At 49.6% G+C, this 27,519-nt stretch overlaps 2 protein-coding genes across 6 annotated transcripts; both read right to left on the reverse strand.

Moving 5' to 3' along the window:
- Positions 1 to 461: 461 nt before the first annotated feature.
- On the reverse strand, positions 462 to 8,473 carry MRPS15 (mitochondrial ribosomal protein S15). Of its 2 annotated transcripts, none has more exons than XM_053576811.1 (8): positions 8,261 to 8,473; positions 7,672 to 7,716; positions 6,269 to 6,344; positions 5,399 to 5,447; positions 4,695 to 4,779; positions 2,951 to 3,009; positions 1,390 to 1,581; positions 462 to 919 (listed from the first exon to the last, which is right to left on the reverse strand). In XM_053576811.1, exons 1-8 carry the CDS (start codon positions 8,376 to 8,378, stop codon positions 782 to 784), a joined length of 762 nt encoding a protein of 253 aa, XP_053432786.1. In that variant the 5' UTR covers positions 8,379 to 8,473; the 3' UTR covers positions 462 to 781. The 2 variants fall into 2 exon arrangements, with proteins under 2 accessions (XP_053432786.1, XP_053432785.1); XM_053576810.1 differs by having other exon boundaries at positions 8,186 to 8,473.
- Positions 8,474 to 10,404: 1,931 nt separating this feature from the next.
- Positions 10,405 to 26,545, reverse strand: CSF3R (colony stimulating factor 3 receptor). Of its 4 annotated transcripts, none has more exons than XM_053576813.1 (17): positions 26,101 to 26,545; positions 24,858 to 24,912; positions 22,748 to 22,831; positions 19,884 to 20,180; positions 18,268 to 18,391; positions 17,924 to 18,111; positions 15,835 to 16,004; positions 15,562 to 15,715; positions 15,386 to 15,465; positions 14,758 to 14,971; positions 13,634 to 13,822; positions 13,162 to 13,263; positions 12,441 to 12,587; positions 12,202 to 12,342; positions 11,902 to 11,995; positions 11,565 to 11,646; positions 10,405 to 11,210 (listed from the first exon to the last, which is right to left on the reverse strand). In XM_053576813.1, the coding sequence occupies exons 3-17, from the start codon at positions 22,809 to 22,811 to the stop codon at positions 10,740 to 10,742; spliced, it is 2,517 nt and encodes an 838-aa protein (XP_053432788.1). In that variant the 5' UTR covers positions 22,812 to 22,831; positions 24,858 to 24,912; positions 26,101 to 26,545; the 3' UTR covers positions 10,405 to 10,739. The 4 variants fall into 4 exon arrangements, with proteins under 4 accessions (XP_053432788.1, XP_053432789.1, XP_053432790.1 ...); XM_053576814.1 differs by having other exon boundaries at positions 11,565 to 11,643; positions 26,101 to 26,258; XM_053576815.1 differs by lacking the exon at positions 13,162 to 13,263 and having other exon boundaries at positions 26,101 to 26,259.
- Between the last annotated feature and the right edge of the window lie 974 nt (positions 26,546 to 27,519).

A 27,519-nucleotide genomic window follows, 5' to 3' on the forward strand; every position in this document is an offset into this window, starting at 1 on the left:
AGTTTGGCCGGGGCTGGGTTTGAACCCGCCACCCTCGGCATATGGGGCCAGCGCCCTACTCACTGAGCCACAGGCGCCGCCCGACTTCTTTGCTTTTATACTTGCAATTCCTTCTGCCTTTTCTCCTTATCTCTGCCCAGTGAATTCCTACTCATTCCTTACAAGCTAGTCCAGAGAAGGCAGCTGCTATGGCTGGTCTTCCCAGCCAACCATCCTTCCACTGTGCTGCCATGTGCTCCGCAGTCTGTCTCACCTCCACTGAATCACATGACACCTGGATCACAGGTGATATGTATGTGTGAGGCATGTCAGGAGTGTCCTATGGTGGGCAAGGGCATGGAATCTGCCTCTGCCAACACTGGGATCCCAGAGCTGAATGAAAGAATAAATTCCTTCTCTTCCTCAGGCCAATGAGAGCCCCATCTTCCCTCCTATCATTCTGCAAGTCAGAAAGAAGGAAATAATTTTAACAGAATTTATTTGTTTTCTTTTATTTTTGAGATAGAGTCTTGCTCTGTCACTTAGAGTGCAGTGGCATGAGCATTGCTTACTGTAGCCTTGAACTCCTGGGTTCAAGCAATCCTCCTGGTTCAGCCTCCAAAATAGCTGGGATTATAGGTATGTGCCACCAAACTCAACTAATAAAAAATTTTTTTGTAGAGATGGAGTCTTGCTATTTGGCCAGGCTGGTCTCAGACTCCTGGCTTCAAGTAACCCTCCTGCCTTAGTCTCCCAAGGTGCTAGGATTACATATGTTGAGTCGCTGCACCTGGCTCAGAATTTATTGGTTTTCTTTGAGTGCCTCTGGGAAGGCTTGGGGAGGGCTCTCTAGGTTCCTCTGATCTTGTTTTCGAGCTGCTGCTTTTGCAGCTTTTAAAGCCTTTTTTTGTTTCTTCAGCTTTTGAGCCTCCTGGAAAACCTGGGCATGAGAAGGGGTAGGAAAAGACCTTGTAAAACATGCAAAGCAGGTGGGATAGGAACTATCTTCTCTGATGGTAACCCCAGCCTTTTTTCTTTCTTTTTTTGAGACAGAGTCTTACTATGTTGTCCTCAGTAGAGTGCCGTGACATCATAGCTCACAGCAACCTCAAACTCTTGGGCTTAAGCAATTCTCTTGCCTCAGCCTTCCAGTATCTGGACTACAGGTGCCCATCACAATGCCTGGCTATTTTTTTGTTGTTATCGTCATTACTGTTTAGCAAGCCCTGGCCAGGTTTGAACCCACCAGCCCTGGTCCATGTGGCTGGCGTCCTAACCACTGAACTACAGGTGCTGAGCCTAACCCCAGCCTTTTTCCATGGAGTTGGTGGGCTGTGGCCTCCCAGGCCCTAGGGCCATTCCATCCCATCCCATTGTAGGGCCAACCAAAGCAGTTATTCTGATTCCTACCCGAATGCACAGAGCCTTCTTGGTCACGAATCGGCGATGGGCTCTTCGGTAATACAGAGGGGGAAAAGTGTACTCAATTCCCAGCTCCCTGCATGTCTTCTCAAAGACATCATAGTTGGTTTTACGGAGGTTTTTGAGCATCTTTTTTCTCTGGTCGATGCCCATCAGCAAATAGCGTTTGTGAGTTTTGTCCTGTAAGAGACTCTGTATTACTTTTGCTATTATAAAAATGTTACTATCGTTCATGGTAACTAAGGAGGGTCATTTCATTATTTCATCGACATTTCGCAATTATCTTACACAAATATTAGTACAATTCTGAGGGAGGTGGTGTTATTCCCATTTTACGGATGGGAAAATAAAGGTTCAAAGATGTTATCAGAAACAAAAATGTCTTTAGAAGTGTGGGTGGTGAGGTTGGGCCTTGAATATAGGTCTACTGCTCTAACTCCAGATCTCATGTTTTTTCCCCTTTACTCCCCTTCCCCAGTCTTTCCACACCTTAGCAAACTATCAGCTGGGGTAGAGAGGAGGAAAGGCCTTGTGCTCTTCCTGGAGACTTCCCCCTTACAGCTGGGCACTGCCCTGTGAGGGACCTCTGCAGTGAGGCTGGAGTTCTACACTCCACCTGAACAAAACTGTGATAGCTCCAAGGAGCACTGAGGTGCCAGGGATGGCACTGGACCAGATAGTCTGTATTCACAACTATGTGTTCATTTTTTATTTTTTTTTTGTAGAAAAGGTGTCCACTATGTTGCCCAGGCTGATCTTGAACTCTTGGGCTCAAGCAATCCTCCTGCCTTGGCCTCCTAAAATGTTGGAATTACCGGCATGAGCCACTGTGCCTAGCCCAGAACCATGTGTTTGTTAAAAAAAACTGCAATTGCCTAATTATAGCAGCTCTATCCTAGACACTGTGCAGAGACATGGCATGATGGTCGAGAATATGGGCAATGGAGCAAGATTCTCTCATTTCTAATCTTAGCACATCACTTCCCACTGGTGTGCCTTAAGGAGTAACTTAATCACTCTATGACTAGATTATTCCTCTGTAAAATGAGAAAGACAGTATTTAGCATAGGACCTACAGACTTTATATACATCATGTTGGCTACTGTGATTATGTCACCTAATCCTGTAATCCTATCAGCAAGTATTCCTACGATTCTTATCTTATAGGTAAGAAAACTGAAGGTCAGACCTGTAAAGTCACACAGCTAGTTAGGTGGAAGTGGCAGAGCTGGCATTTGAATTCAGGACATTCTGATTCCATTCATGCATTCAATAAATATTTACTGAGCACCCAGTTTGTGCCAGACAGTAACCATGCTCTAAAGTTTGTGTTCTTAACTACTGGTGATACTCAGCATAGCCTTGTAAAGCTCCCACTTCTCTGGAGGCAGGAGAGAAGTGTTTTTCCCACTGTAGCTGAGGGGTGGGCAATTTGATGGTGTAGCCACCTGACTTCTCAAGCTGCTTCTCCCGACCCAGATCCCTTCACCGCCCAGACTTCTCTCCTCTGGGGTGCTGTTGTTAATTCTGAATGATGTCCAGGGTTTACCTTTCGATGTTTCTGCATATGTTCTTCATAATTGCGTATCTTGACGGTCAAGGCAACAACTGAAACCACAAACCGCAGAAGATGAGAGTTGGGCACAGAGGAAGGAAGGGCCCAGGCCTGGGTTATGTTTTAAGAACTCAAGGAGTAACAACCACTATTGCTCTGTATAGCTCTCTATAAACCCCAATGCACTCTGAATTTGAGATCTCAAAAGACTTTGTATTATCTTTCCTTCAGAAAGCAAAGCCAATGAAGGGAAATTCCTTAATCTTATATAGGATATCATTCAAAAATCATAGCAAATAGCCTTTTAAATGGCAAAACTTTAGAGCATTCCCATTAAATTCAGGAATTAAGACTAGAATGCACGCTATTGTGGTTAGCAATTCAATACTGTACTAGTGGTCCTAGGCAATGCAATAAGATTCCTAAATTGTGAAGGGGTCTATTCCCTGCCTCTCCCCTTCTAGTTGCCACCCTTATCTGTGCTTTTACTAATGAGTTTTCAGAATTATCAGCTCCCACTTGTCTCCCAAGGCCCTGGAACATCCTTCCTTCAGGCATCCTCTCATTTGATTCCCACCTGTATTACAAACAAAGGGGCAGAAACAGAAGCAGGCCTCAAAGAGGCTGTCATGACAAGAGGCCCTTCCTAATACACACTGAGTTCAGGAGCACTGCAGAGCATGCCCCTGACCACATGGCCCCTTACGCCACCTTAGCTGCACAGTGTAACAACACAGTGAGATGAGTTTTGCTTCCTGAGGGATTCTCTAGAGCAGACACTATGCTAGAAGCAACTGGCTTTTAGCCAGTTATTTACTCCTTTTTAGATACTTGTGCTTAAAGAGGACTCCTCTGGTGCTGGTGTCTTGGCAAACAGGCCATCTGTTCTTGCCAACCCAGGAAATTTCAGTAATGATAATGCAGAAACAGGTGTGGCGAGATAGGCAGCCCTTCTGTGGATGAGGACAGTCCCCAGGGCAGGGTTTCAGTGGGCCAAGGGAAGCTGAAACTTATTTTCTCAAATGGGGCTATGGAGGACCCATTTGAATGCCTTCAGACCTTCTCTATGGGGGTTTAGTGTCCAAGATGAACTCACTAAAGACTTTAATCCCAGACAGAGGGGAAGAAAAGAATGAAGGCATGACAGTGGTGGAGAAGGAGGAGGTGGCCAAGGGGAAAAAATGTGCAGACCCCGTGCAGGTCCACTGGTCATCCTCACTTGCTCTCAGCAGTCAATGAAGATAAACTGTATCCAAAGTAAGGGTGAAGTGGTGGGCTTTTCACTCACATCTATGAGGGCTGCTGCCAGTTCCAGCTCAAAACCAAAGTAGGAACATTATATATTCCCTTTGGGAATGCTCCACAGTGTCTAACATATGAAGGTTATCACAGAGCATGAGCTTTAGTTTCTAAGGTGTGTTTACATCCTCCAGTTCCTCACGATCCTGCCATGAGGTAGATAACATTACCTCTGCCCTGCCTGTTCCCAACCCCCCATTTCTAGACTTGGAAGCAGAGTCTCCAAGACAGGACTGGGGACTTGCTCAAGCTCACAGAGGCAGAAGGCAGGACCTGGGCAACAGACCAGTATCAGAGCTCAGCATCACTGCCTGATGACAACCTTCATGTCTCTCCTTTCCCAAGAAACATCTGAGTATGCTTGTAGAGAGGAGCCCCAGATCGGGTCCCAGCTAGCAGATTCCCTTCCACCATCACTGCCCAAGGATTGCCAACCAACTTCGAGCCTCCAGAGATCTGGTGTCTTCAGGGTTTGCCCCGACCTTTTTCATCAACTGTTCTTGCTTGATTTTTAGCTTCTCCTTCTGTTGAAGACAGAAAAAGAAAAAATCGGTGCAGCCTGCCACCCACTAATAGCTAGCCCTCCTACCATTGAGGCCATGAATGCAGTTACAGCAAGAAGGCTCATAAGGCTCAGAGACTGACTTTACTCACCATGGCCTCAGCCAATCACACAGCTAGTCATGTGTAGCTAGCTATTCAAGCCTAAGGCCACTTAGGAGAAATGGCTTGTTGGAGTAATGTCCCCAAAGCTTGCTCATTCTTTCATGTATCAGATGTTTATTTTTTTTTTTTATTTTTTAATTTGGCCGGGGCTGGGTTTGAACCCGCCACCTCCGGCATATGGGACCGGCGCCCTACCCGCTGAGCCACAGGCGCCGCCCGTATCAGATGTTTATTGAGCACATACTGTTTGTCAGGTGCTAGGGGTATAATGGGGGAACACAAGTGTGTCTGCCCTTAAGATGCTCAGTCTAGGGGTACTGATAAGGGGACCCAGAGTGAAAGTGGGCTAAGTGTTGTAACTTAGGAACACACTTCTATCCTAGAAGCTTAGGATAGAGAAGCTAACCAGGATAGGTGGAAATCCCAGAGGAGAGGACTGAGGAAGGCCATGGCCCAAATCTGACACAAGCCGCTCACCTTGTTGGCCATTTCCAAAGATAACAGTCTTTTCACGACATCATCAACGCTGTGGAAAAATCACAACATTGAAAAATAGGTTTGGGGGAGGGAAGGGGAAGCAATACTGTTTTCATTTTGGTTTAGAAAGCAAAGATGATTGAAAATTCCATCTCTAGCAAATAAGTCTCTCTGGAGATGGAGAGTCATTTCCTGGGGTTTAAATATCAGTATGGATCTGGCTTGCTGGACTGAAAACTATAGAAAATTGGGGCTGTGAGCTCAAGTGTTCCGGTCTCATCACAGAAAGGGCAAAGGGAGAATTTCCATTTTAGCTAGAACATGGTTCAGTCTGCCTTGAGACATTTCAAGTCAAACTGCACAATGGGAGGGACTGCCCAGCTTCTACCACACAGGGTAGGAACTGAGCAGAAGGACCCTGGCTTTGTTGTCAGTCAGCACTGGATTCAAACCCTGGCTTTGCCCCTAGCTGGGCTAGACTGCTCCTGTATGACACTGAGCAGCTTGATAATCTATAAATGGGGACACTATTTCTTCTCTCATAAGGCTTTCTTTTGAAGATCAAAAGATGAGAGATAGAAGATTGAGAGATGAAGTGTGTCAGTGACGTGGTATCCAGTACTCACTGTATAGGGTCTTCACCCAGAGTACAAAAAAAAAAAAAACAAGGAGTTGATAGTTACTCCACAAATGCCATCTGCCCTTGCTGCCCATTCACCCTCACCATGCCTGGGCCTCTACAGCTCTCTGCCTCATTCTATAACCAAGTGTCAGATAAAACCGACCAAACCTCAAAGCCACCATCTTTCCCCGCTCCCTGCCATCCTCCCAGGGCTCCCCGACTCCTCAGGTAGGTTTCTTCTTGCTTACTTCTCAATTCCAGGGACGTTCTGGTAGTCTTTGAGCAGTGTGGAAGGGGCAGGGTCATCCTCTTGGCTGGGCTGGACTATTAAGTATAGGGATAAAAAATACCCAGAGTCAATTGTCAGTGCCTATCCTGCCAGATCTGGCTCTTTTCACCCCTCTCCAACTCTCTAAGAGACATTTAGGGTCTCAAGCAAGGCACGGTATCTCTGGGCTCAGTTTCTCCTGTGCAAACCCTGTGGATATCTGCCTTGATATTCACTCTGGGACTAGATGGCTTTTCTCAAGACCTTGTACTGTGGCTGTACCTTTTATATACCTGTCTAACTCCACAGTTATCAGATCTCACACTAGGATTTGTCCTACCACATTGTGGTCCATGGCCTAGCCTAGAACAGGCACTCAACAAACATTTCTGGCTGTCTGCATGAATGAAGTAAGGGGGTTGAGAAGGGGCAGTTAGCTTTAGGATGCCTGAACTGTAACTACAAAGCAGAAACCACAGGAAAACCTCAGTCTTTGGTGTGTGCCTTCCCACTGTTCCTTGGAGGTAAGGGAGAGGCATGAGAAACTTATTCTCTCCAGTTAGACCCTGCTCTGCTGCCATGCAAATAATATTAATAGCAATAAATATATATATTTTTTGTGACAAGAGTATGACCTGGTCACCCTCAGTAGATTGCTCTGGCCTCTTACCTCACAGCAACCTCAAACTCTTGGGCTCAAGTGATTCTCTTGCCTCAGCCTCCCAAGAAGCTAGGACTACAGATGCCTGCCACAATGCCTGGCTATTTTTAGAGACGGGAGTCTTGCTCTTGCTCAGGATGGTCTCAAACTCCTGACCTCAAGCAATCCACTTGCCTCAGCCTCCTTGAGTGCTAGGATTACAGGCATGAGCCACTGCGCCTGGCCAGCAATAAATATTAATAATAATATATACTATATCCAGCTGAGCACAGTGCTAAGGATGCTTTTCATGTGTTATTACTGAATCCTAACAATCCTCTCAAAAGGACATTTTTACACTCATTTTAGAAATAAGGCTCCAAGAGGGGAAGTAATTTGCTCCATATCACTTACCTAATAAAAGGGATTTTAACCGCTATGCAAACTGACTTAGAACGGGAAACTCCAATCCTCCAACTCAGAATGGCAGACACAAAGTGCTGTACTCCAACAAGGCCTGGGTAGTGCCAGCCACAAATTCCCTCTGGTTAGCTTATTTTCAATCACTGGGAAAGCTCCTGCTCCCTTCCCTCTATACTCCTTCCCCCAAGCAGGTTTCAGGGCTTTGTGTGAGGTGCACGTGGGGGGGGTTTTCTGCTCAGGACCTCTGTCCGACTCCTTTGCCCACTTTTAGCCACCAGCCTTCTCTCTTCCGCCTCAAGTCCCACCTTAGGAACTCCTACCTGGTTTCTGGATGGCGTGTCCGCGGGCGGCCTGGAGGAGGAGACCTAAGCAGAAAAAGAGAGGGCAGGGCTGAGGCCCATGTCCTTAAATAGCCCACTCTCAACTTCTTTTTTTTGCCCCTTATATTACCCTTCTTCAGGGATCTATGTACTTCTGTGCCTAGCCGCCGGCCCACATTGTGTTTCACATCTCCTCTCACTTCTTTCCCAACCACCCTTTCTCCATCCTTTCCTCCCCTTTTTGATACGGGGGCAGAGTCTCGCTTTGTCGCCCTAGCTAAGGTGCAGGGGCGTCATCACAGCTCACTGCGACCTCAATCTCCTGGTGGGTTCAAGGGATCCTCCTGGAACTACAGGCTGTTTTTGTATTTTTTGTACAGACGAGGTTGCTCAGGCTACTCTCGAACTCCAGGCCTCAAGCGATCTTCCCACCTCAGCCTCCCCAGAGTGCTAGGATTACAGGGGTGAGCCCCGGTGCCGGGATTCCTTTCCCCTTATCCTGCTAGTCTCCTACCTGGTCCCCTAGTATGCTCTATTCTTGCCGAATCCCATTTCCCTACCCTCGCCGTCCCATTTCCCAGCTCCTCACTTCGAGGCTGCAGGCCCCACTGGCTGGACGGAAGCCTGGCGCTTTCTCTGCCCAGCAGCCCAAGGACTGGGGCCTGAGTTCGAATCGAACTCAGCGCCCTCCACACGGTCCTCAGCATTGTGACTCTGACTCCCAACCCCAGGACTCGAGCCTCGACCGCTGTCTCTTTCGCGTACGGACAGGGTTACACGGGCGCCGCCATGCTGACTCAGGCTCGACCAATCGAGGCAGTTGCGATAACGGAGCGGACGAGGACCGAGAGAATGGATTGGCGGGCGGGACTCTGCTAGGACGCGGAGGAGAAGTCTGGGTAACGGCTGCGCTAGAGCTAGCGGGGTGCTTGTGTGCCCTGTAGTTAGTGGTGTGCGGTGCTGTATTAATTCTAAAATGCCAACTTTTCTTGGGCTTGCATAGCATCCTTAATTCCACTGTATGTTCCTGGCTTGGGGCCGTGGTTATTTTGGGTCTTTCGTGCCTCCTCTCCCCCCAGTGTTTTCCACCCCATCTTTTGCTCTGTGGATGGGGCCCTGTAACATTTACTGGGTTTCAGCCTTGTCTCTGGGACCTTGTAGGTTGAAGACTAAGGACGCTGATTTTGGAATCGGACAAGCTTGGGCTGGAATTCTAACTCACCGATCTAGTCAACGTGTGATCTTGTGGGCAAGAAGTGACTTAATCTTTCTGGGCCCCAGGGTACTCATCTATCAGATGGGGATAGTAATAACTATCTGATTTTAGGTTGTTGAGAGATTTAACTGAGGCAATTGTATGTAAAGCCCCTGGTATATAGTAAGCATTGAATAAATATCAGCTGTGATATTATTTGTGAAATGAGGGTGTGTGTATGGGTGACTACAGATTAAAGGCTGGAAAAATAATTTTTAATTCTTCCTGGTGTAAAAAGGGAAAAGACTCCTCCCCTTCAAGCATGTACTTTAGAAAACTTGTAGTTGTGAATTCATTTTCTATCGTTTTGAGATGAGTGTGAATTTTTTTAAAAGCTAAATAAACCTCTTGCCAGTTTCACAGCTCCAGATGTTTTCCTCAAGGATCAGGGAGCCATCTCTTTGAAATGTAATAATTAAGGATGATGGTGCCCTATCACTTGGTTTCTGTGGGCGTGTAGGAGCCTAACTTCAGCTGATACCTAGTTCCAAGTTGCAAACCTACCTCCTGTCCTAAAGATAAGAGAAGTCTGTTTTTTTCTTTGGATAAAGGCAATTAGCAGACACAGGTGAATTTATGATGAACTGTGTGTAACAAAGGGTGCTGTCAACTCTTACTTGAGGATGAATTATTGTTTATCTTGAGAAAATGTATGCAGCAAGTTATATAAGCTTGGCTTTATAAAAAGGTCAGATTGTCCAGGCACGGTGGTTCATGCCTATAATCCTAGTACTTTGGGAGACCGAGGTGTGTGGATTACTTGAGCTCTGGTGTTTGAGACCAGCCTGAGCAAGAGTGAAACCCTATCTCTACTAAAAATAGAAAAACTAGCTGGGCATCCTGTCAGTTGCCTATACTCCCCATCTACTGGGGAGGCTGAGGCAAGAGATTGAGGTTGGCATGAGCTATGATGATGCCATGGCACTCTACCCAAAACAACAGAGTGAGACTGTGCCTCAGAAAAAAAAAAAAGAGGGTAAGATTTCTGTCTTTGTAATCTCTAGTGGATTGCTTGTGATGCATATCACATTCTCCTTTAATGCTACTCGAAACTGTTTTCTTTCTTCTTTCTTTTCTACCCTTGTGGAGTTAGTTTTCTGGATTAGCAGGAGATTTTGTTTTAAATTATATTTCCATAATAGGGTCTATTCTGAGGTCTCTTTACTATGTCCCACCATCCTCTGTGACTCCCTTCATGTAACCCTTGCCACTGTGCCCTAATCATCAGTTCTCAAGTTCTCACCACCAAGAATGGGAGCTCTCTGAGGGTGGACTGTGCTGAGTCATTTTAAAATCTTTGCTTCAGACTGTGCTGAGTCATTTTTAAAATCTTTGCTTCCATCACAGGGCCTAGATCCTAGATGCTCAGTGAGAGCTGCTTGAATGAATAAACAAAAGAACAATTCTGAGAAGTATTCCCCTAACTGCTAGGGCCCTGGAAAGAAAAAGAACAGAGACCAAGAGTTTCTTACTTCCTTTTTTTTTTTTAATAGACAAGAGTTTCTAAAAACAAAAATCTCAAACCAAAAATCATTTAAGAGACTTGTAATTATAGGAAACAAGCACAAAAGGCCAGTGGGTGGTGCTGGACAGAGCATTGTTTAAGTCTTACAGTATGCAGGTTGCCAGGGAGGCCCAGACTATGTCCAAGTGCCAAGGCGAGGGTACTGGGGATCACAGGCAAGGAGAAACTGGAAGCCTTTCTGTCTTTGCTAGGGCTGGCGTAGTTTTTAGTGGTAGGCTTACTGACCATCTCCTCTGGATAGCTCAGGCATTTCAAGAGGTGGACCCAGGTGGAGAGTCCCAGGAAGTCTTAGATGCCCCCTAGCCCCTCCACACCATGGACCCGGAGCCCCTGTAGGAGGGGAAAGTCGAGTAGTGGCCCAAAGACACAGTCATCTTCTTGACTTGGGGGTGAAGGTATGGGGGACCTCAGGGGGCTAGTCTGGAACCAGAGGTTCTCGTAGCACTTGGGGCTAGGGGTGAGGCCCCCCAAAAGGGGCTGTGTAGAGTCACAGCGGAGGTAGTGCCCTAGCCCTGGGCTTGTGGAGCTGCCCAGAACCTGTCCATAAAGGACCTGATCGCTTGTGCTAGAGTGGGACTGTGCCTGTGCTTTTGTGGCCTGTTGGAGCACATAGGTCTGGACGAGGGTGGGGAGGCCACATGTTTCTGAGCTGTCACTGGACTCCCAGGGCCCTGGCTTCTTTTCTTCCTCTTCTATCACCGTGATCTTGGTGATGGGTGACATGCCAGAGTCCTGAGGGCTGGGCAGCTGGAAGTTCTCCTGGACACAAGGACATGATTCATTTCAGATATCTGCCCCAGCCACTATCCCTTCCTGAACTGGGGTAGTTGTAGGGACATCACTGCTTGTGTCTGTTGTGACACTTTGCAAAATACAGTATGTTCCTGAAACATGCCTGGCACATGTCACATGCCATTCAGACTCAGCCTAGTGAATCTCCCAAGGGCATTGCTGGGATTCAGGCCTGAGTCTGCTTCATTCCAAAGGGAGGGGATCTTGGTGAAAGTGATGGGAAGGCCCGAGTCCTTGTGCTCATCCTCAGAAGGGTATCCTTTCACTTTGAGCCTGGGCTGACATCCCAGGCCCATTTCCCTCTCCCACCAGGATACTCACCTCCTCCATGATGGTGGGCACCCAGGAGCCCAGGCTGCTGTGCGCTGGGTCTGGGACACTTGGCCAGAGAGGATTCTTTCTGCTGGAGAAGGGGGCAGGTGGAGGCTGGGTCATGCATACCCTCCCATCTTCCCATCCTTTGTCCCACTCACCCCAGCAGCTGAAGAGGAGCAGGTGGCCCTTAGTGTAGAGAGAAGAAGGTAGAGGGCTGGGACTCACGGACATGGGCCCCAAACCAAGGTATGAGAAGGCTGGAAGGGATGTAGATGGACCCACTTGGGCCCCTAGTTCCTGGGGTTCGGGCTGGCTGGGTGTCAGATCTCTTTAAAGGACTCACCTGGGGTTGCAGCAGAGCCAGGCCATCCCACAGAGGCAGATAATCAAGAGCAGGAGAGTGAACAGGCTCAGAAGGATGTGTAGCTCAGAGCCTTCTGGGGTGAGGGAAGAGCCAGAAGTGGTTAGAGTGCTTAGAAGGAAGGCTGGGTCCCTCCTTCAGTCTGGGGCCCATGGGGAGAGTGCGGGTCCCTCCCTCCCTCAACCTCAGGAGGGGGCATGGCTGGGTTCCTCCCTCAGCCTGGGATCCACAGGCAAGGTACCCTCCCAACAGCCATCTCTGCTGAACCCTCCTACCCCTTACCTAGGGCCAAGGTCATCAGGGTGAGGCCTGTACCATTGATGGTCCCCCACTTGCTGGCAGCCATGAGGTGGACGTGATACAAACTGGCGGGCTCCAGGTCACGGAGAATGAAGCCATAGGAGGAGGCATTCAAGATAGTGGCTGGGAGTAGGGACATATAGTTACAGCCTCATTCTGGCTGCTGAGCACCTTTCCTGGGCCCTGGGGTTGGGGGAGGGGAGAGCTAAGGATAGACTCACAGAAGGACTGGTTCTGAGCATTGGTCCAGAAGATGGTGTAGTGGGTAAGGGGGCTCTTCCCCAGCTCAGTGGGGTTGGGTACCCACTCCAGTTGTGCCCAGGTCTTCCCAATGTGTTTTAGATGCAGCTCTGGAGCATGGGATGGGGCTGCAGGAAAAGAGAGGTACAGGGTGGCCATCCAGACACACTGTGGGGTAGGCAAGAAAAGAGAGTCCAAGGGGACCATGGACCATGTCCAAGCCTCATTTTCCCAGGGATTTAATCTGCATTTCACCTCCTGCTAGGAAGCAGCTGAGCCAGGATTTGAACCCGGTGCTGTTTGACTCTAAAGCCTTACTCCCTGATTTCTACCAGACATGGTTTTGTCTGACTCACTATCTGATTTCTGCCACTCACTCTCTGAATTTATGCCAGATTTTCTGCCCAATTTTTATCACTCCTGGCACCTTATTTTGGTCAGGGCAATTGATTGATATTTGCAATATTTATTCCCTGAATTCTGCCAAACTCATTGCTCAGTATCTATCACCACACCACCTGGTTTCTATTTAGCTGTAGGGTCCAATGTAAACAAGGAATCTTAGGATTTGGAAGGACCCTTCTCTAGGGCCAGAAGTATAGGAAGAGGGACATGTTCCCCCATATTCTTGATTGCTGGGGGCCAGGCAGCCTTGGGAGGGAGAAAAGAGGGTTCTAAAAAGAGGCATGGTGGCTAACAAACCCATCTCTTGGGAATAGGCATAGATGTGCTGGGAGAGTCCCATGGTGTCCGGATATAGGGGAGTCACTGCAATCTCATAGAGCTGAAAGGGCCTGATGTTCTCTGTAGGGAGGAAATGGGGTAGGGGCTCAGTTGGGGCTCACTTCTGCTGATTAGGAGCCAGCCTTTGATCTCTAGTCTGGGCTACCCTCTGCAATCTCCTCTTTAGATCATTTGATAGGGGTTAGGGAAGAAAAGTGGAAGAGAGAGCTAGAAAGGTGGCAAGGTTGGGGCTGTAGAGAGGATCAGATTAGACGGTAGGAAGAACTTCCTGATTATTGGGAATGAGAAATGAGAACAGTGAAAAATCAGGAAAGGCCAGGTAATCTGCTTCTCTAGGGCATCCTGCTTGCCTCTTGCCTACTGTCAGACAAGTACCGCCACCCTCTCTCCCAGCCCTGCCCACCTGCCCAGCCCTCCAGGCTGGCCTCACCCTTCAGTAGAGTCCCTGCGATGCTTCCATTATGCTCCATCCTCCAGGTTTTGTTGCTGTTGCTGGGTTTGGGGGGACTGAGGTTCCACTCAATCACATAGCCTTGAGGCTCTGGGTTGGGGCACTCCCAACCCACCCAGAGGCTGTGAGGGTCTCGGGCCATGGCATAGAGTCTGGTCAGGGCTGAGCCTGGAGACAGAGTGGGAAACAGTGGAATGAAGGTGAAAAGAGGGCAGGCCCTGGAGCCAGAAGCCTGGGTTCAGTTATATGCCCTGGCTTTGCTACTTACAGCCTTGGTGACCTGGGGTAGGTCAACGTCTGAGCCTCAGTTTCCTCATCTGTAAAGTGGAAATGATGATAAAAGTTCCCACTTCATGGGGTCATGGTGCAGATTAAATGAGTTGATGAACAGAACAAGCCTAGCATAGCATAGGCTTTGATAATGATACCAACATCGTGTAGTTCTTGGTATGTGCCACACATAGTCCCTGATGTATGGTAATTCATCGAGTCCTCTGTCACACCCCAGAGGTAGTACTGTTGTCTCAGTTTTATCAATGAGAAAACTGACAGATACAGAAAGGTTGAGTCACTTATCTAAGGTCACACAGCTAATAGTGGGAATATTAGCTATTATAATTGTTATTGTGATTATTAGTGTCACCTTGTAAGGGTCCGTGTTTAGGGGAAGCTGAGGGTGGTGGTGGTGGTGGCTGATCCCCTGAGAATGAACAATTATGAGCCATGTTCCAGCTGGAAAAGCTTAGGGCTTTTTCTTTCAGCTTCCTTGGCAGAATGGACTGTGGTGTGTATGTGTGTGTGTGTATAGATACCATCAGCAGATTAACCTGGTTCTAGCTAATGATACTGGGAGTAGCTAACCTGTACCGAGCGGTTACTTCATGCCAGCCTCTTGTATTTACTCATGTAGTCATCACAACGACCTTCCATAGGTGGTGTTATTATCCCCATTTACTGGATGTGTACACAGAGGCCAGGGAGGGGAAGTAACCTGCCCAGGACACATTGTTAGCAAGTTACAGGACTAGATTTGAACCCAGGCAGTCTAGCCTCTGAATTTACATGCTTAACTACTGTGCTTTTCTGGCTGCCAGGCCCCTTACCTCTGTTGTCTGAGAAGACCACTGGAGTGGGAGGAGAGGCCCCAGTTGAGTTATAGGCCACAAGGGCCACCTCCTGGGCATCCAAAGGCAGGTGGAAGGTACAGCCTAACGCCGTGGTGTTGCATAGGGGCAGGGCTTCCTCAGCCTGGCCCGAGGGTCTCCAAGAGACCAGGTACCCTTGGATCTGTCCATTGTTTTTCTCCAGGGTCATTGGCTATGGCAGGCATAGGAGGGAAAAGAGAAAGGGATTTATAGCTCATCTTGACTGGGGGTAGGTCCTCTAGGTGGGGTGGACGGATCATAGGAATGGAACTGCCCCAAGCTGGGAGTCAGGCTTCTCCCCTCCCCTCTGCTTTCCCTCTGTCCCTTGTTCTGGTTCCAAGAGGGAGGGCAAGAAGAAGCAAGTTGTGTACACGGCGGCCACTTAACTATTCACCAAACTGATCTGATTGTAATCTCTCTGAACAGTTGCTACTCAGCTTTCTAGGCACACCCAAAGTGCATGCAAATCACATATAAATGTGTTCAAGCTTCTCAGACCTGGTGGAGTCTGAGCCCCGGCTTGCAAGGGTCTATGTTGGTTGAAGGAGTTCTCAGGGGTGAAGGAATGGCCTTCAGAGGGAGTCACCTTCCAGAACAGTTGCACGTCCACTGTCCTGTTGTCTAACAGTCTCCGCCGTGACCACGTGTACAACCTGACCTTGAGGACTGTGGAGGAGGGAGAGGAGAGGCTGCCGGTCAAGGAGGTCCCAGGGCTTGGACCAGGTGCTGGTGGCTGCTCCCAGCCCCTCATCACCCACTTACTCTGTTTGGCGGTTCTCAGCTCCAGTCCGGGACTCCAGTTGCTCCAGTAGCCAGGCAGGGGCCAGCGGATGCAGCGCATCTGTAGCATGTAGGCTGTAGCTGGGAGGAGCCCGCAGAGCTCGTACTGAAGGGTCTCAGGGGGCAGCGGACCCTCCTGGTGGGGAGGCGCGACTCTGAGTCTGGGTCTCTGGGCTCTTCAGGGCCACCTCAAGCCCGACTTACCCTCCCCTCAACCCCTCCCTTTCAGGCTCCTGAGGTTGCCCTTTGCCTCACCAGTGTCCAGGTGGTTTCTCCGGGCTGCCGCTGGTGGCGCAGCTCACACTTCTGATTTATGTGCAGACTGGGCTTCCAAGGTTCCCAGCGCACCCACAGGCAGCCTGGCTGGGGTGAGGCCGCCTCAGGGCTGGGCTCCTCGACCCACAGCATAGGGGGCTCCAGTTTCACTGCAAGGAGTGGGCTTGTTAGAACCTCCCCTGCCCCACCGTATAGAGCTCTGCCTTAGCTCCCTCTGTCCCCTGCCTGTGGTTCTATTTTCTTCCCTGGGCCTCCATCCATGTGGTCTCTCTTTCTCTCTGCCTCCGTCTCTTCCTCTTTCCCTCCTTCCCTCCACTCTTCCTCTTTTCATCTCTGACTATGCCCCCATGGACATGTTTCTGTGAATGTGTGGTTTGCTCCCTCATTTCCCCCAAAGATCTTTTCAATGGTCACCTTCTAATGAGGCCAACCTGACCAATCTATTGAAATAAGAACTGTTAGCTGGGCGCCTAACAGTTCTCATGCCTGTAATCCCAGCACTCTGGGAGGCTGAGGCAGGTGGATTGCTTGAGCTCAGGAGTTCAAGACCAGCCTGAGTCAGTGTGAGATCTCATCTCTAAAAATTGCAGGGTGTTGTGGCGGGTGCCTGTAGTCCCAGCTGCTTGGGAGGCTGAGAGAAGAGAATCACCTAAGCCCAGGAGTTTGAGGTTGCTATAAGCTGTGATGCCGTGGCATTCTACCGGGGATGACAAAGTGAGACTCTGTCTCAAAAAAAAAGAAATAATGGGTGGCGCCTGTGGCTCAGTCGGTAAGGCGCCGGCCCCATATACTGAGGGTGGCGGGTTCAAACCCGGCCCCGGCTGAACTGCAACCGAAAAATAGCCGGGCGTTGTGGCAGGCGCCTGTAGTCCCAGCTACTCGGGAGGCTTAGGCAGGAGAATCGCGTAAGCCCAGGAGTTGGAGGTTGCTGTGAGCTGTGTGAGGCCACGGCACTCTACTGAGGGCCATAAAGTGAGACTCTGTCTCTACAAAAAAAAAAAAAAAAAGAAATAGGAACTGTCCCCCACTCCATCTTTTTTGAGGGCAGGATTTTTTTTTTCTTTTTTTTTTTTGGTTTTTGGCCAGGGCTGGGTTTGAACTCGCCACCTCCGACATATGGGACCGGCACCCTACTCCTTGAGCCACAGGCGCCGTCCAGATTTTTTTTTTTTGAGACAGAATCTCAAGCTGTCACCCTGGGTAGAGTGCTGTGGCATGACAGTTCACAGCAATCTCCAACTCCTTAGAATTGCTTATGCAATTCTCTTGCCTTAGCCTCCCAAGCAGCTGGGACTACAAGTGCCTGTCACAACACCTGGCTATTTTTTGGTTGTAGTTGTTATCGTTGTTTGGCAGGCCTGGGCTGGATTCGAACCCGCCAGCTCCGGTGTATGTGGCTGGCGCCCTAGCCGCTTGAGCTATAGGTGCTGAGCCTGAGGGCAGGATTTTAAAAAAATTTCAGAATATTGTAGGAGTGCACATCTTTTGGCTACATAATTTGCTTTTGTACATTTTAAGTCAAAGTTGTAAGTGTGCAAGGGCAGGATTTCTGATGTTCTGCTGTGTCTCCAGTACCTAGAACAGCACGTAGGACACAGGGGGCACTTCAAGAAATTTGTCACAGAGTGAATGAATATGTCTTCTTGCCTCTGTGCCTCTTCTGTGTCTCTCGGTCTGTGTTCCTTGCAGCTCACAGCAACCTCCAACTCCTGGGCTTAAGCGATTCTCTTGCCTCAGCCTCCTGAGCAGCTGGGACTACAGGTGCCCGCCACAACGCCCGGCTATTTTTTGGTTGCAGTTTGGCCGGGGCCGGGTTTGAACCCGCCACCCTCGGTATATGGGGCCGGCGCCCTACCGATTGAGCCACAGGCGCCGCCCATCGGTCTGTGTTCCTATTTCTCTGTCTCTGGCTGCTTCCCTCTTTGTCCCTCTCTCTTCTTTACTCCTACCAGTGCAGTCTTCCCGGTTTCTCCTTGTCAGTAGCTGGGCCTATATTTCTCTCCCTGTCTTTCTCGAGGACGGCCCATTTTGGGGTTCTCTCTCTTCCCCCACACCCAGCATCACCAACCAACGTCCATGGGATTAAGGCACAGCTGTGAGGACATGCTGGTCCCCAGTGCATTCTCTGCCAGAACCCAGATGCCCATATTCTGGTATAAGAGCAGGTGTTTGCGTGGGATGGAGCAGTGGCTCTGCCCGTCCTTGGCTACGCAGTCTGGGATGGAGTCCTCTTGGGTCTGACAGCTTCCCCGGCTCCTGTCAATGGGGCAGGCTTGGGTGCCAAGCAGAGGAAGAAGGCAAAGCTCCCTTTTCCCTCCCCTCTTTGCCTCTGGCTCCCTTTATCCCTGTAGTCCTATCCATGCTCCAGTTGAGGACCCAAAGGAAGGGGTCTGGGGCAGGGCCCCTACTCACTTGAAACTCTTTAGGGTGAAGCTGGTAGGCAGGTGGGTGTCAGGTCCTGGCTCCCACTGGCAGGTGAGGTTGTAGGTCGTGAGATTCATGAGGCAGGAGAGGTTGCTGGGTATGGTGGGGGGGTCTGCACGTGGGATAGAAATAATGTGAGCTCTTTGGGAGGGGCCACTCTAAAAGCCCCCACTGGGACCAGTTGGCCTTGTTTCCTTGCCCTGTGTGGGTCCCTCTGGGGTTACCAGGTCCATCCTCCTGTCTCCATACAGAGTCACCCTAGAAGGGCAGCCCTGGGGGAAGTGTGTACAGGGATGAGCATCATAGACTGCCAGTAGCCCTGTGGTCCCCCCACCTCCAGCCCTCCCAATTCCAGGCCCCTCTGTCAGTGACAGGACAGTGTGTGGGTTTTTCATCCTGGTTCTGCCATTCATCGGCCCTGTGATCATGAAATGACTTTACTGCTCTGTGCTTCAATATCCTCATGTGGAAAAAGGGGAAAATGGTGATATACCTACCCCTCCGAGGGTTTCTGTGAAGGCTGAATGACTTACTACACATGAAGTGTTCAGAACAGTGCCTGGCATATATTAAGTGTTATGTAAGTGTAAACTGCTGCTATTATTGCTTCTTTTTCTTCTTCTTCTTCTTTTTAACAGAGTCTCACTTTGTTGCCTAGGCTACAGTGCCACAGTTTAAGCCTTGCTCACAGCAACCACAGACTATAGGGTTCAAGTAATCCTCTTGCCTCAGCCTCCTGAGTCTCAGCAGTTGGGATTATAGGTGCTTGCTACAACATCTAATTTTTCTATGTTAGTAGAGACAGGGTCTCCCTCTTACTCAGGCTGGTCTCAAACTCCTGAACTCAAGGGATCCTTCTGCCTTGGCCTCCCAGAGTAATAGGATTACAGGCATGAGCCATCATGCTCAGCCTATTATTGCTTCAAACAAATAAGAAACTTGGTCTTTGGCTCAGCACCCGTATCTCAGTGGGTAGGGTGTCAGCTACATACACAGAGGCAGGTGGGTTTAAACCTGGCCTGGGCCTGCTAAAACAACAATGACAACAATAACAAAAAAGTAGCCAGGCGTTGTGGCGGGTGCCTGTAGTCCCAGCTATTTGGGAGACTGAGGAAAGAGAATTGCTTAAGTCCAAGGTTTGAGGTTGCTGTGAGCTGTGACGTCATGGCACTGTACTGAGGGCCACAGAATGAGACTCCGTCTCAAAAAAAAAAAAGCTAAGACTGGGATAAGGGAGGAGCTGGGAGCAAGCCCACCTGGTAGAGAATGTCTTTTCTGGAGACACCCTCCTATGGCCGAGAACTTGGACTTGTTTGGCAGCCACATAGAGGAGTGGTTTCCACCCTGGCTTTAGAGCCCCTGTGCCAGCTATGGATCTGGCTCCATCCTTATTAGAATGTGGCCTTCAGCAAGTCATTTACCCTTCCCTACCCTCAGTTTCTTCATCTGCAAAATGGGGCTAAATAATAGGACCCACTGGCATTACTATGACCCGATATGCCCATAGAGTACTTATTGAGCAAGAGGTCAAAAGGTAATGGCTGTTACTATTTACTGGCAGGGGGGCATGGAGACAGGGTGGTTGGCTGTCTGGAGGGACTTACAGCCTGCTCGCAGCTCAGCCTGGTCCAGGATCTGCAGGCTGTTGCCCCAGTTTATGCAGCAGGAAAGAAAGGCCTGAGTGTGGTTGAAGTGGGGCAGGGTGAGGGTAGATTCCTGGGACCCATCAGGTAGGCGCCGTTGCTGTCCCCCAGGTTGAAGCTCTGTTCCCAGTCTCCACAGAATTGGTGACTCTAGGCCCACATGGCTGCAATTCTTGTTGATGATGCAGGAGGCCGTGACAGAATCCCCCAGGTGGACAATGGGGGCTGAGAGGCTGATATGCCCGCACTCCTCTAGGCCTGGGGTGGAAGAGAATGGCCCATGGGTTGGTGACTCCTCCGTCTGGCAGAGCTGGGCTATAATCTAGGCCTTTGAACCCCCAGAGTCAGCGTCTTCACCTTCCTGTCTCACCCTTTAAGACATGAGGGCTGAAATGGGGAGGATGTGTATGGAGATGGTCAGAGGCCATGGGAGTGAGACAGAGATGCTGACGTGCCGGCAAATGTTTATCAACTGGTTCTATTTAGAAAAAAACCCATGAATGAAAAACACAAGTATAGTCCTGGAGGGTGAGGGGAGATGAGGGAGAGGGAGGGGAAAGAGGGAAAGTGATTGGTGGGATCTCACCTAATGGGCACAGTGTGAGGGTGTTCAGCACACCCCCTTGATGAAGGGCTCAACTACAACTTGAACTTTACCTTAGAAATGAAAACAATGTAACTTTAACATCTGTACCCTCATATCAATCTGAAATTAAAAAGAAACAAAACAGACCCTGTGCTGCTTCCTGTGGTGTAAATACTCCCACCATGGCTACTAAAGTGACATCATTGACTATAGGGTTAGAAAGAAATGTGTACAGTCAGCTCTTGTGAACTGGCTCCAGTAGGTCACCAGATAGAGCTCACTCTCCTCTCCAGTGCTCTCCCCAAGGATGGTGAAAGCAACGATTAGAATGATAAGATGCCTGCAGCCACAGCAATCTTTTCACAATTTAAATCTGTTTGTGTTACCCCATCTGGATTACAGCACTTCAGTGGCGTATCATTGCCCTGAAAGGCAGTGTGTTTGACAGCAAAGAGCACGGACATTGGAACTGGACAGTGCAAGGTTTAACTCTTGGTTCTTTTCTTTAATATAATAAATATAAGTAGAGAGTTTATTTGGGCTAAGTTTGAAGATGGTAACCCAGGAGTATAGACTCAAGTTTCCCTGAATATATGCTCCCCAAATCCTGATTCTGTTGCATATGAATTCTATGCCCCTGGCATGTTACTGAGACTTTCTGTGCCTCAGTTGTTGCATCTATAAAATGGGGATAAAAATACTCCTTTCTTTAGTGTTGCTGGGAGGATTAGAAGTGATAAAATACCCGGCCCTGGCCAAACTGCAACCAAAAAATAGCTGGGCATTGAGGCGGGCGCCTGTAGTCCCAGCTACTCGGGAGGCTGAGGCAAGAGAATCCCTTAAGCCCAGGAGTTGGAGGTTGCTGTGAGCTGCGTGAGGCCACGGCACTCTACCAAGGGCCATAAAGTGAGACTCTGTCTCTACAAAAAAAAAAGAAGTGATAAAATACATATGTAAGTCACTTAAAACAGAGCCTGACATGCAGGTATTTGCTGCCATCATTAGGATAAAGATCTACCTCCTTCATACAGCCCTTCTGGCCTGGCCCCTGCATAACCCTCTCAGTTCCAGCTCAGACCATTCTCTCAGTTCCAGCCATTCTAACTTGCCCCTGCTGTTCTTTGAAAACTCCACGATGTCTCCAATCTTTAGATCTTTGTGCTGCACCCTTTTGAGGTGTTTTTCTTCCAGTCTCCCACCTCTTTTACCTGGTTGATGCTTAGGCATCTTAAGAGAACCAGATCAGACCAACCCCCCAGTACTTCCCCAAAGCGCTTATTATCCTTCATCGTTATAGAGTCTTATTTCTTGTCTGTAGAGATCTCGGCTGCTTTGCTCATTGCTGTATTCCAGGGACAGAGTGGGACCCTGGTGGATATTTTTTTGAATAAATAAACGAGTAAGCATGCACTGTGCCCACAATGCCGTCTCTCCTCTCTCAGGTGTACTTAGGCTCGTTTTCCTGATGGGATGCTGAAGCCCTAAGAGGAGGATGTGGCCCAGGGCCACAGAGCAAGTTCAGGATTCTCAGCATGGAGCTCCTACTGCTTCACAGACACAGACTTTCAGGCTGGAAGGAACTTTACAAATCTGTTTACTCAAAGCTCCTCTTGATGCTGTGTCCTTCACAGCAGGGCTTGGATGGCCTGTTTTTATATGGCCTGCCAGCTAAGAATGGTTTTTACATTTAAAGGGTTGAAAACAAGTAAGAATATGCAAAAGAGACAGTATGTGGCTTGTGAAGCCTAAATGTTACTGTCAACGTTCGCCAACTCCTGCTGTGTAGCATCCTTGTCAATCCTGGTCTCAGCTTGTATACCACTGGAGATGAGAAGCTCTTCACCTCTCAAAGCAGAGTTTCCATAGTCAGAGAGTACTGCTAGGGCTTCCTTATTTTGGGTTGAAACCTATCTCCTTGTGGCTTCCACCTTGATCCTTTTACTGCCCACTCAGAAATTCCTTCTTATAGCCCAGCAGAGATGTAAAGACAAGACCTGGAAGCCACTGTCCTTCTGCAGGCTGACCAGCCCTGGTTCCTCTTGGGCAGTGGTTTGCCTGTGGAGGGCTGTGGTGGGATCCTAACTACCCCACATCTATGGCTCAGTCTTGAGTCTCTTGGGATTCTCTGGAAATCCCAGTAGCCATGTGGCAGTGCACAGAAGCAATTCACCTCCCACCCCGAATATCTCTCCCTTAACTCCCCTCTCCCCAGAGCACCCCCACCTCTGGCCACACTTACTTCCCGGGAGCAGCAGGATGATCAGGGCAGCTGTAATTGGGCTGCAGGTCTCTGGCCTTGCCATAGCACCAATGTGATGCTCACCTGGAGGCAGAAGGGGTTGGTTAAGATCACAGGCTTTGGGAGGAAGACTCTAAATGATGCAAGTGCCTGGCATATAGAAAATGACTCTATAAGTGAGGGCTACTGGTTTTTGTTTGTTTGTTTGTTTTGAGACAGAGTCTCTGGCTCCCTGACTAGAGTGCCATGGCATCATAGCTCACAGCAACATACCTGAAGTTCTTACACTCAAGTGATCTTTCTTGCCTCAGCTTTTCCATTTTTGGTAGAGACAGGGTCTTGCTCTTGCTCAGGCTGGTCTGGAATCTTGAGCTCAAGCAATCTACTTGCCTTGACCTCCCATAGTGCTAGGATTACAGGCGTGAGCCACCATGCCTGGTCTTCTTTTGTTTGAGACAGAGTCTTACTCTGTCGCCTGGCTAGAGTGCAGTGGTGTCATCATAGCTCACTACAACCTCAAACTCCTGTCTCTCCTGTTTAAGCTGGGCTTCCCCCAGAAGGCAGAACCTGAGACAGGGCTTACACGCAGGGAGTTTATCTTGGGAAGATCCCAAGAGCAGGAGAGAGAGTGGGGAAATGGATCTGGGAAGGAGGGAAAGCCAGTGCAAGGTTTTGTGTTGTCAAACTGGATGACTTGGGCTCTATCCTGTCAGAACCTTCCAATGAGTCATGTAGAACACTCTTCAGAACTGTCTACCCAAAAGAAAGTTAATCTCTTGGATAGGAGGGGGATTGGGAACGTTTACTCACTGACTCCTGCCCCTGTCCCCCATGGATCAAAGTATGTCCCATGGGGTATTAGCTCCCTGGCACATCCAGGTGGTGTGTGCACGAGCAGCCCAGGCCATGCCGGGAGTATCAGGAATGTTCCCTGGAAGACAGGGAAAACTCCACAGAGCAGCTGAGCTAAGGGCTGTCTGGGTACACAGGAAGCCGGCTGCCTCAGTGATGCCAGAAGAGTGGGCTGAGGGGAATATCAAGTGGAGTACTCAATGGGTCCAATATGCTCCCAATTCCGGGCTTCTAGAGGCCTTCTGGGGTCAGGCATCATGTGGTCATGGCCATAGTGCCTGGGTGGAGGGAGCACTGGCTGCAGTCTTAGGAAATATATGAAAGTTTTTACCACTGCCGTGGGTGTCCAGGCTAACTCTCCACCCTGCCCCCATTGAGGTCTTTGGGGTCGACACCTGGTCCTCCAGTGCTAGCTGGGAATCACTGACCAGGCTGCATGTATTTTTATGGTTAACATACATGTGGGCAGTGTCCCAGCAGATCTCCTGTGCTCAGCAGAGATAAAGTTAGGAGAATTTTTTCTCTCCCTCCCAGGCAGAGTTATGAATAGGAACTACTCAGATACCCAAGGCTGCTCCTACCTGCAGGGGCCTTACCCAAATCCACATTCTATTTCTATATATTACAGTTTCAGGGTACCTGGTGATTTCTAGCCTGCAAACATCTCTGTGCAAGTCAGAGCAAAAGTACCTCTTTCTTTAGACAGATGTGGCCTCACACCAGGTCCTGGCAACTAGAGAACAGGCTGGATTTCACTCTCCAGTTGCATCTCAGCTGGGGAGCTTTGTGCAGTGAGAAACCTGTGCAACTGCCCAGGGCACCCCATCTGCCAATCAGTACACAGTTTGATTATCCCCCATACACACTGGTTGGGAAAGATACAGCCTCATAGGCCCAGATTTTGGGACACTGGTTCCCATCGCCATGGATTTTTGATCCCACCCCAGCCATGTTGCCCTAGCAAAGGTCACCTTCAAGCCCAGCTTATGCCTACTGAGGCGCCACCTTATCCCTCTCCTCTGGCTCCTATCAACAGTGAGCAACCAAAGCCTGAGAGGCTCAGGTATCCTCCCCTTGGGTGTTGGCTTGGCATCAGTCCCTGGTCTCCCATAGCAGCCCTGGACGTACCCCACTTGCTTGGGTGGGATCAGGTCTGTTGGAGCATGGTCTCACTCTCTGGGGGTGTCAGTATGCAGAGAGGTTTGGAGCCCAGGTTGGATTCAGATCACCTGACCCAAACTCCAGGTCTACCACTTACCAGTTTTGTGACTTTGGACAAGTTACTTCACCTTTCCAAACCTCAGTTTCCCCATCTGTGAAAAAAGGGATAGTAATATCACCCACTTCTCAGGACTGTTGTGAGGATGAAATGAGATGATCATAATAGCATTTAGCACTGTGCTCTGAGTGGAGAGACCTCGCAGTAGCCCAGGTTGTTTTCATGAACCAGACAGCAGGGTGCATCTCACGGAACCCAGCTGGGTTTATCCTACCCCCTCCCCGCCTCCCTTACAGGCTCCGTGGTCATAGCCTTCTAGGACTGCTACCTTGGTGTGTATCTCACACTGCACAGGTTCAAAGCCCCCTTGCTGGATCCCTTCCTTCTAGCTCCTTGGTGCCTGTCCCTCTGGTCACCCCGGATGCCTCCTCTGGCTCATGCCTCCTGGGCTTGCCTCCACCCCCCACTTTCTGCTTTCCCCTCTGGTCACACTCAGCCTTCTCCCTGCACTCTCCCTCCAGTTCATACCCGTCTCCCCTGTTCTTTCTACTCGCCCCTGAGATTCTTTCTGTGGGTAGGGTGGGGAGGAAGGGGCTGGCAATAAACAGGAGGGACATTCTAGATGTGGTTTAAAGAGAGAGAGACAGAGAGAGAGAGAGAGTAACAGAGCGAGGTAGAGACTGAGTTACGCACCCAGGCTGAAATGACAGAGACTCACAGAGATAAAATTGAGGGAGGAGAGATGTTGACAGAGAAAAAGAACCCAAGAGACCAGTCTATTGGACCAGAGACTGAAGAGCTTGGATACCACGTTTAAGATTCAAGAGGCAAAGAGAAATGTGGGAGATAAAGAGAGAGCCAGAGCCAGACTCTGAGACAGACAGAAACCCAAAGAGAAAGTAAGGCAGAGGGGCCTGAGGAGGAAGGGCCAGACGAGAGTGGAATGGAGACTGGACCGCACAGACACAGGTTCTGAGAGACAGAGCATGGGGAGGAGAACGATTGTGCTTGTCCCTGAGCCCAAACTGGGGTCCCCCAAGGGGATACTTGGCTGTTTAATATTTCCGTGATGCAACTCCTTCCCACCCCAAAAAAGAAATGTGGAAGCATGCCAGGAAAAGAGACTCAGTGTCCAGGACTCCTGGTTCCAAAGGACGCATCCCTGGCCCCAGGCCCAGGCCCCAGGACACGGGTACTCGGCAGAACTGAGGGGAACGGACCTGGGACTCCAGCTCTCCATCAAGCCCAAGGCTCAGCCCTTCCCTGGGGATCCCCTACTCACGCTGGGGCCTCTGTCCTGCCTGACCTCCCCGCGCTCTCCTCTCCTCTTCAAGGCAAGTTCCTGAAACTGGCTGCAGTCTGGTGTCCTTGAGCCTGTCGTTAATGGCTCAGCCTCTGACAGGCCCCAGGGCTGGGGATTGCAACACCTTCGCAGCCTCCCTCCTGCCCTCTCTTGTGCCTTCGTGGGCACAGGCAGCCCCTTCCTCCCAGGAAAGAGCCTGCAAGGGAAACTGGTGAGGCCCAGGCAGCCTTCCTGCCTTGGGGGGTCTTAAAAGGCTGGGGAATGTGGCAATGAAGTCCCCCTCCCCTGCCTCCGGATTTCCTGAGCTCAAAGTTTTGAGGCTGGGCAGGGCCCAGGCTCCAACCTGGCTGGGTGCCACCCCCATGCCCCCTGCCCTGGGGAGCATCACTTGGAGACAGAACCTGGCTCAAAGGCTCACTCAGCCCCAAGCCTCCTGTTGGTACTCATCTTGGGGCCCTCATCCTCACAGTACTGAGGAGGGCATTGTCCAGGTTCCAGGGAATTTTATAACACAATACGCACTGTTCCCTCTTTGCTACATATTTCCTACCATCTAGACCAGTGGTTCTCAACCTTCCTAATGCCGAGGCCCTTTAATATAGTTCCTATGGGTCGTGACAGGTTGAGAACTGCTGATCTAGACCAACAGGGAAATGGGGACTCTAGGGACAAGGTGGGGGGATGTTCATATGTTCACTCAAAGGGACTTCATATGTTCACTCAAAGTTAGTAACGTTTTGAGACACGGGTCTTCATATGTTTATTAAAAATTAGTAATGTTTACTCACAATGGTTCTGTTACCCTGAGTCTTTTCTTTCTTTTTTTTTTTTTACAGAGTCTCACTTTGTTGCCCTCAGTAGAGTGCAATGGTGTCACAGCTCACAGCAACCTCCAGCTCTTGGGCTTAGGCGATTATCTTGCCTCAGCCTCCTGAGTAGCTGGGACTACAGGCGCCAACCACAATGCCCGGCTTTTTTTTTTTGTTTGTTTTGGTTGCAGTTTGGCTGGAGCCGGGTTCAAACCTGCCACCCTTGGTATATGGGGCCGGCGCCCTACTCACTGAGCCACAAGCACCACCTGAGTCTTTTCTTTCTTTCTTTGTTTTTTTTGAGACAGAGTCTCACTATGTTGCCCTCAGTAGAGTACCGTGATGTCACAGCTCACAGCAACCTCTAACTCTTGGGCTTAAGCGATCGTCTTGCCTCAGTCTCCCAAGTAGCTGGGACTACATGGGCCCGCCACAATGCCCAGATACTTTTTCGTTGTAGCTGTCATTGTCATTGTTGTTTAGCAGGCCCAGGCCAGGTTTGAACCCACCAGCCCCAGTGTATGTGGCCAGTGCCCTAACCACTGAGCTAGAGGCACAAGGCTTTTTTGTATTTTTGTTTGTTTTTATG

This window comes from Nycticebus coucang, chromosome 22, assembly GCF_027406575.1.
Source record: "Nycticebus coucang isolate mNycCou1 chromosome 22, mNycCou1.pri, whole genome shotgun sequence".
Classification (NCBI taxonomy): Eukaryota; Metazoa; Chordata; class Mammalia; order Primates; family Lorisidae; genus Nycticebus; species Nycticebus coucang.